Source organism: Trachypithecus francoisi, unplaced genomic scaffold (genome assembly GCF_009764315.1).
Source record: "Trachypithecus francoisi isolate TF-2019V2 unplaced genomic scaffold, Tfra_2.0 Lachesis_group1, whole genome shotgun sequence".
NCBI lineage: Eukaryota > Metazoa > Chordata > Mammalia > Primates > Cercopithecidae > Trachypithecus > Trachypithecus francoisi.
In genome coordinates, this window is record NW_022681454.1 from 101,978,262 (window position 1) to 101,987,617 (window position 9,356).

The 9,356-nt window shown below is 36.3% G+C and overlaps 1 protein-coding gene across 1 annotated transcript; it reads right to left on the reverse strand.

The window, feature by feature from the left end:
• Positions 1–3,951: 3,951 nt before the first annotated feature.
• On the reverse strand, positions 3,952–4,820 carry LOC117084925 (protein PIMREG-like). The gene is given in 2 exon segments (XM_033213328.1): positions 3,952–4,325; positions 4,328–4,820. Coding segments are annotated over 2 exon segments (867 nt in total).
• Between the last annotated feature and the right edge of the window lie 4,536 nt (positions 4,821–9,356).

Below are 9,356 nucleotides of genomic sequence, written 5' to 3' on the forward strand. Positions count from 1 at the left end.
ATGAGAGCTTTTCTATGATAATAGGACTAAACAAGAAATTGATGGTCATAGGATATGCACATTATCAGATATACTGGATATTGCCAAATTCTCTTGTTTCAAAAACATCTGCAAATTTTGAAATGTTTGTGCATTACAAAATTGCTTTCCAAAGTGGTTACACCAATTTATACTTCCACCGGATTCTAAAAAAAGTAATCATTGGTCCACATCACCTCTTAATATTTGGTATTATTAATGTTTACATCTCACAATCTGATAGGTATGAAATGATTCTTCGTTTTCATTTTTTTTTGCCCAGATTACTAGTGACATTACTATCCTGTTTACTCATCATTATGCTTTCTGTTTTTGTGATTTGCCTGCTCATATCCATTACCTATTTGGGGTGGAGGGGGTGTGGATGACTTTTTAAATCATTTTTCTACTTTGTCTGTAATAATTCATCATATATTTGATATAAATCCCTTTTCTGTGTTGTGAATTACTTTTCCCTGCCTGACAATTATCTTTCAGTTACGTTCATGATGACTTAAACTTTTACTATTAGAAGTTCATTATAGTCTTTTCTTTTTGGGGGGCTTAGTTAAAACATCCCTCCCTACCCCAATATAATAAACATATTCTCATTTTTTAATCTAAAAATTTTGAGTTTTGTTTTTCACATTTAAATCTTTAATCTGTATGAAATTTATTTTTGCTTAAGGCGTAAGTCAGGGAAATTTTTTTCATATAATAAATCAATCACACCAACACTTTTCTCTGTTAATTTGTTTTTTGTTTGTTTGTTTGTTTGTTTTGAGACAGGGTCTTGCTCTGTTGTCCAGGCTGTAGTGCAGCAACCACCGCACCCACCCTTTCCTCTGTTAATTTGTAAAGCTTTTCCTATGATAAACTAAATTTCTTGTACACTTCCATCTGTTTCTGGGCTTGCTATTCTATTCCACTTATCTATTTGTCTATGAACCAATATCACATCATCCTGTAAATATAATGGTATCCTGTTGATATATGGTTAAGACAAGTCTTTAAAATGGTCTTAACTATTCATGATACTTTACTCTCCCATATAAATTTTTTAAAACAATCAGTTTCCATAAAAATATATTGCTCGGATTTTAATGAAATTCCATTTAATTTACAGAAGTTCAGAAAATAGACACTTTTCTGGTATTAAGTATTCCTATTTATGGGTATAATATGTCTTGTAATTTAGGCCTTCTATCATATCTTTCAATAAAATTTTGTACTTTTTTCCAAAAAGATTGTGAACACCTTCTATTATAATTATTCCTAGGTACATTTTTGGTTGTTGTTGGTTTTGTAAATCGTATCTTTTCAAGTTACTTTTTATGACCTTCGTTTCTAAGTCCTTAGGCAAACTATTAATTATTTTATATTGGCCTTGTATTCAGCAAGTTAGCTGAATTATCTTAATTGCTTTAACAGTTGTCCTTTAAATTCTTAGATTTTCTGTACAGACAACCATATCATCTGATGGTCACAACTTTATTTCTCTTCTGTTCTAATCCTTACACACACATCTTATTTATTTTACTTTTTTAGGTCTTTTATTATATGATGAATTGAAGTAGTGTTAACAGATATCTCTCACTTGTTCCTGTTTAAGTGTACTTGTCAAAAGGTAAAATCATGACTCATGCAAATATAAAATGGGTATGTGTCAAGGATTTTGTTCAATTGATTAATTAATGGGAGAACCAAGAAGATGTTAAAATGAGTTCAAAAAATACTTCAGGTCGTTCGCAGTGGCTCACGTCTGTAATCCCAGCACTTTTGGAAGCAGAGGTAGGCAGATCCCGAATTGAGGTCGGAATTTTGAGATCAGCCTGGGCAACATGGTAAAACCTCATCTCTACAAAAAATACAAGAATTAGCCCGGTGTGGTAGTGTGTACCACCTCAGCTGTCCTAGTAGCTGGGAGGACCACTTGAGCCTGGCAGGTTGAGGCTGCAGTGAGCCATGAGTGTGCCACTGCACTCCAACCTGGGCAACACAGCCAGACCCTGTCTAAAAAAACAAAAACAAAAACAAAAAAACAAACAAACAAAAAAAAAACCACCCTTCAGAGCTAAGGTATTTATAGGCAATTTAATAAAAAAACTTGAGCATAAAATTGCTGGGTTAAATACAAAACCGGTTAGTACCCTACAGAGCAATAAAACTTACTTGGAGGTTATATCTTTCACTGAAGATAAATTATTTTCATCTGTACTAGACAAATATCTGCAAGTTAATCTCTGTATTTACAGAGCTGTAAAACAGCACGGTCAATAGAAAAATTAGCTAAAGGTGCAAACCCAGAAATGTGCCGAAAGAACACCTAGTATTCTTTTTTGCCGGATTCTAAGTTTTGGATAATTTTTCTGAGGTTCTTTATATTAAAGAAAATGCTTACAAAATTTCACCATTAATTATGGTGTTTGTGGAGTTTTTGGTAAATACCTTTTCAAGTAAGTTAAAGAAATTCTCTTCTAATTTTGGTTTCTAAAAAAAAATTTAGCATAAATGAGTATCTAGTGCAATAAATACTTTTTCTGCATTTATTAAAATGATTTTTTGTTTTTTCTCCTTTTCTTGTGTTAATGAGGTGGAATATATTGATAATTTATTTATGTTGAAATATCACTTTATTCCTCAGAAAACATGACTTGGTCATGATGTGTTGTGTTATATACTGGTGACATTTATTTTCTAATATTTTATTTGAGAATTTTGCATTTATGTTCATAAGTGAAATTGCTCAGTACTTTTCTGGTTCTGTCCTTAGATTTTGTAAACAGATAATTTTCTTTCTTTGTCTACTCTTTGGAAAGTTTTAAAAATAAGATATAGAATATCTTTTTACTTATAGACTTGGTTGAAAAATCACTTATAAAACTAATTTTGTATGGTTTCATTTTTAAGGGAGAAATTTTTGACTGCTGATGTAATTTTTAATGGTTATTGGCTTATTTATATCTTATATTTTTTCTTGAAACAATTTTGATAATTTGCATTTTCCAGAAAAAAATGAAATTTAAACATTTTCAAATTTGCTGACACAAAGTTGTTCAAGGTGCTGTCTTGTGACTTTTAAAACATTCATTCTTTTCATTTTTCCTAAAATTATTTATTTGTGGCTTCTTTATTATTTTGATTAGTTTTATTTGATAATGTATTTTTATTTATCTTTTAATAAATCAATTGATTTTATTAATCACCTGTTTTTAAGTTGTCTACTAGTCATTAATTTCTGTTCATATCTCTTGAAAAATAATTTCTTTCCAAGTTTTCTCACTATTATTTGTGCAGCTTCTTGACTTGAATGCTTAACTAATTTATTTTAAGTGTTTCTCTCTTTTTAAAAAAATACAAACAGTATTATGAGAATGCAGTGTTATCTAGGAAAGTCACACGCTGGTTTCTTTCTAATAAAATGACAAAGGAGGTTTCTTAAATAATTTACAAAGGGCAGAAATTGCTCTTGAACAGGGCTACCCCTCCCAGCACACCCACAGTACTCTGCTTTGGGCATATAAATAGGTATCTGTGAGCCCATGGTCTTAAGCCTGGAAATATCTCCTATGCCTTCCTTGGAGTCCCTGGTAGGAAAAGCAGTGATGAGAGTGGGACCCCCCAAGAGCCTTGGCATCGGAAACACAGTGGGTGAGTGATTCTGCAGATGACTCCCCAAAAACCACACACCCAGGTACACAGCTCAGAGCTCTCAAACATCTGATGCTAGCACTTCACATTACAGATGAAGCAAATACAAGACTCAAGGTCAAGTGTACTGTAAGTTTCTAAGCCCAAGAGTCCCTGGAAAAGTAGAAGGAACAATCGTCCCTACCTCTGCCAGATCTCCACAAGACACTCCCAGGCTGTGCCAGGCAGTCACTGATGGGTCCAGATGCGGCTGGAACAGGAGGGCACTGGGCTCCTTGTTAGTCAGATCCTTGTTAGCATGGCCCAGGGGTACTGATGACTCCTGGGGGTTTCCTCCAGGAAGCTCACTGGAAGTACAGACATCCTTGGGTATGAAGCCTGGGTGGTCAGACAGGTCTTGTTTCCTGCAAGACAGAGCTGCAGAGCACTTCCTCCGTCATGAATGAGAGAGATGGTCATGTGACCACCCTCTTCCGCCATAATAGCTTCGTCCAGTTCTTGGGAGAGCTTCTGGAGGTGCTGAGTTCCTGCCCCCGCAGGCCCTCGGTCACTGTCAGACTCACCGCGAGAGCAGACGGGCTCTGTTGAGGAGTAGGGCCTCCGGAAGGCAGCCTCCCGCCTCGACAGCCTTACTGGGTGGGCACGTGAGCTTTTGGGGCAGAGAGGCGGTGATGCTCCTTCTCCCAGGGGTCTGCGGCTGAGTAGGCAGGGGCGGCTCCAGACAGCCGGGTGCTCTCGTGGCTCAGCCTGTGAGTTGGTGATCCGCTGCCTTTCTGTGCCCCTCTCTTCCTCCTTCTGGCCTTCACCTGGGTCTCCACCAGCCATTTGGTGCCGCTTTGGCAGGACTCCTGGATTGCCTGGGACTTGGCACCCAAGGCACTCTTAGCTGAGGGAGCTGCAACCTGGAGGCCCTGCTGCCCTGGCTCTGTTGTTTCCGGGCGTTCCCAGAAGGGGCCTGCCTGGAGGCTGAGATTAACAGCTCTCAGGTGCAGCCTCCTTTGGAACTGTGTGCTCAGGGAACTCAGGGCCCCGGCGGAGGTCTCCTGATGGCTGACCAAAGGCTGCAGTTCCTTGCTGTCCTCCCGCTGTTGCTGGTGCTGTAGAGATTGCCGGCGCACAGAGGCCCCCATGCCCTGCCACCAGGAAGCCATCTGCCTGGCCAAGAGTCTTCGCCGTTCACTACACCCTGACACCTCCAACGCCCACCCGAGCCCGAACACATCGTGTTTCTCATTTTTTAAAGAAATATACTTAAGGCTGTGCATTTCATCCTTAGTTATAGTTTAGCTACACTCCATAAGACTTGACAGATAATTATTCATTCTACTTTGTAGTTTTGTTTTTATGCCTTTAACCCATACAGAAATTTGCGCATATTTATTAAGTTTTTAAAATATCAGTTTTCAAAATTTAAGGAGGGTTTCTTTAAAAATATTTAATTGAATCAAAATTAGAGAATATGGTATGCGTCTCATTAATTTTTCAAGAAATTTTTATGGCCTTTTATGTGGTTATTTTAAAACATGATGAAAACTTGGGCTGGTAAAAATAAACAAATAAAAATAAAAAATAGAAAAATGAACCATGTGGTTTTCTTTATAGGGGTAAATATTTTGATATACTTAATATTTAAATAGTATAAATAAATGAGAGTACTATATAATATAAATACTATATAATACATATTGAATACATAAACATTAGAGAAAATCTGATAATTTTATTGTTTGATTCTTCTATATCTTAATTGACCTTTCTCCTCTCCTTCACCAATCTTCTTTTGGTGAAAATTTATTAAAATCTTTCTGTGATCATCTGTTAATTTCTTTCTGTAATTCTGTACATTTTTGCTTTTAATAGTTCAAAACTATGCCATCCAGTGTATACAGTTCACGTAGTATCATTTTCTTATTGGACTTTCTTTTACTTTTGTGTAGCACTTTCCCTCTATTTATATTTTACATGTTAAAATGCTATTTTTGGCATTTTGATATTGATAAGCCTATGTCACTTTTCTTATTCTTTGCATTTGTTTTTCCCTTATTTTGTCTTTAATCAGTTTAAACATGCATATTTTTAGTCTTTACCCAATTATTTTATAACAAAAAAATCTGCAAACGTTTTGTGATTTTAGATTTGTTTATTCTATTGACAACTATTAATTGAGTTCTTATAAATGCCAGATCATTTTCTCAGTGCCGAGAATGTATAAATGGAAAACAGATTAAATTCTCTCTTCTCAATGGATTCCACATTGTAGTGATAGGGGATGCACAACTAGCATAACAAATAAGCATATTTTATTATATATTATAAGCTGATAGGTCATATGGCAAAAAGATAGAGCAGGTCAAGTGTATGGCAGTTTTACAGTGACAGTGGGAGTGATTGCAAAATAAATGAAATAGCCATGTTTGGCTTCATTGGAAAATACTATATGAGCAAAGACTTGACACAGGTGAGAAAGTGAGCTCTCCAGGAGAAGATCTTTTCAATTCCTAATGAGGGAGAGTGACTGGCATCTTCAAGGAATAGCAGGTAGGCCAGTATGGCTGTAGAAAATAGAATTTGGGGAAAGTAGCAAGAGATATAGTGCATTTAGTGGATAGGGAGATTGCATACGGTCTTGTAAGTCATAATAAGTAGCAATTGAATTTTCATATTATTTGAATATAGATTAAAGGAGTCAAGGGTAAAAGCATGGAAAACACTTAGGAAACTACTATAGTTATCTAGGTGAGGGATGCTGGTGGCTTGAAACAAAGTGGAAACAGTAGAAATGGTAATAATTGATCAAACCAATGTTATATTGAAGGTAGAGCCAATAAAGTTCCCTACTGGATGTGGATGGGAGGCAGTGATAGAAGAAAATGTGTCAACAATATCTTTAAGTTTGGGGCCTAGCAACTTTAAAAAAAGTAATTTCTATTAAGTAACTACATAGAGCACGATTTGAGGGTGGGAAAATAAAGCCTTTCAGTATTGGACATCTTAAATTTGAGATATCTATTAGACATCCGAGTGGAGATTTCAAATAGGCAATTTGCTACATAAATATGGAATTCGCAGGAGAGGTCCAAGCTAGAGAATTAAAATGGGCAATCATGACATATAGATGATATTAAGTCATAGATTGGATGTCATCACCATAGGTGTATGTATAAATAGTCCAGAGACCGAGCCCTGGGGCACTCTAACGTTAAGAGATTCACTGTAAAGAGGATGAATTAGCAAGAGAGGAAGTATCCAGAGATAGAAGAGAAGGAACAAGGGAGACTGGAATTCTGAAGTCAAGTGGACAGTGTTTCCAGGAGGTGGGAATGACCAGTTGTGTCAAATGATGTTGTTAGGTAAAGTAACATGAGGACTGAAAATTGACCCTTGGATTTGTATAGGGAGATCAGTTAGGATGAAGTGGTTGGATCAAAAGTCTGATGGCAAGAGGGAAATTGTAGTCAATGAATATAGACAACTTTTTCTAAGAGTTTAATTACAATAAAGTTCAGAAAATGAGGGAAAATCTGGAGGGGGAAGTGGAATCAAGAGACATTTTTCTCCTGGGTATGTGTGTGTTTGGGTGTGCATGCATGCACACATATTTTAAGATGGAATTATAGAAGCATATTTACTACTTAAAGTGTCCCAGAAGAGAGGATAAGTTGATGATGTAGGAGAAGGAAAAGAGAATTGCTGAAGTCATCAAATAATCAGGAGGGGATGGTGTCCTGTACACAATTTGAAAGGCTAGTCTGGAGTCAAAGCACGAATCTTTCAACTATAGTTAGAGAATAAAGGCTGGCAGTCTGACTAGTGTGAGCAGATATGGTAATGCAAGTTCGTAGAATGCAAGTTTGTAGAATTTTTTTTTTCTAACTTCTACTACTCTCTCAGAGAAGTAGGAAGCAGACTTGTCATCTGAGAGGATGGGAGGGAAGGTGCCCAGGATTTGACAACAGAGAACGCATAGAACACTGATGTAGGAGAGGAGAAAAGGAAATGGACTGGGAATGTGTAGTTAAATTCCTTGGCAACACTAAGGGGCCATTTGAGGTTTAAGGTCATGAATTTAAAGTGGGACCAGTCAGTGTTTCAGTGTTTTTCCCAGCCATATTCAGCTGCAGCATGCCAGCGCAGTGAGGACAGGGGGATTTAACCAAGGTTGCCTTTCTACCAAGTGAATACCATAAAGGCAGAGAGATGCAATGGAGTTGACAGTGTATACTAATTGTAAAGCCAGATCATGGATTTTAAGCAGGGTAAGGAGAAGAGTAAGAATATCTAAAAAGTGCAGGATCATGAAAAGGTGATAGGATCAATAAATTAGAGATTCTGGTGGAGCTGAAGGATTGTTGTGTTCCGGCTCTAGAGAGAGTTAAACTGGAAAGATAAGTGAAAAGATAGAGTTGATTTTAAATAGGTCATTCTCTGGCAATCCATCTGGAGAGAGCTGCTCTTAAGAAATTCCTGACCAGGCGTGGTGGCTCCCATTTGTAATCCCAGCACTTTGGGAGGCTGGGGCGAATGGATCACCTCAGGTCAGAAGATTGAGACCAGCCTGGCCAACATGGTGAAACCCCATCTCTGCTAAAAATACAAAATTAGCCAGATGTGGTGACACATGCCTGTAATCCCAGCTACTCGGGAGGCTGAGGCAGGAGAATCAGTTGAACCTGGGAGGCAGATGTTGCAGTGAGCAGAGATTGCGCCATTGCACTCCAGCCTGGGTGACAAGAGCAAAACTCATCTCAAACAAACAAAAAAATTAGAAATTCCAAAGTGGTCTTATATTTGCTCCTGTTGGTGATTCAAGTGTTTTGTCACTCGAGTCTACTTTTCATGTTAATTTCTCAGTTTGGGAGTAAATTTTAATCCCAAGGCACACTGAGACTTCAATTTCTCAAAAAAGACTTTGAAAAATCTAACTCAGAGTTTTAACATCATATGTTTTACCAATAAATATGTTAGTATGTATCTCTAAAAATTATTTTAGAGATTTTAGGACAAACTTAGGACTATTTATTTAGCACAACCATAATATTATCACAGAAAAAACAAAAACAAATACAAACCATCATTAATTTCTTAATCAATGTTAAAGTTTTCAATGATCTCATATATATCATTATTTTAACAGTTTTTTTGAATCAAGATCCAAATAAGATTATAACATTGCATTAGTTAATGTATCTTCTATATTTCTTTAAGTCATTAGATTTTTCCTCCAACTTGTGTTTTCTTATAATTCTTGTAAATCAGGTTCTTATTTTCCTGGTTGCTGATATAATTTAACATGTTTCTCTATCACCTACGTTTCCTATAAATTAAACCAGCTTTATGTTAAATTTTTTTATGGGTGGCAAATTGTTTCTTTTCCATCAGGAAGACATAGTTCCTGTTCATCATTCTTTTTGTGATGTTAGAAGACATTGATGTGCAATGTGTAAATTTTTAATGTTTTCTTACTATCAAGTTTTTACATACTAAGGACATAAATACAGATCATTTTATCACATTTCACTGAAGCATTTATAATTTATCATTCTATTATCTTCAACAAAAGAATTGTTGTTGTTATTGTTGTTTTGACCAACCTGTGATCTTCCAACATGTTAGCTGCAGAGATAGCTGAACTGCCATTCAATATTTTTTTTAATTTTTAATTTTTTTGTAGAGAGGAGTCTCTCTAT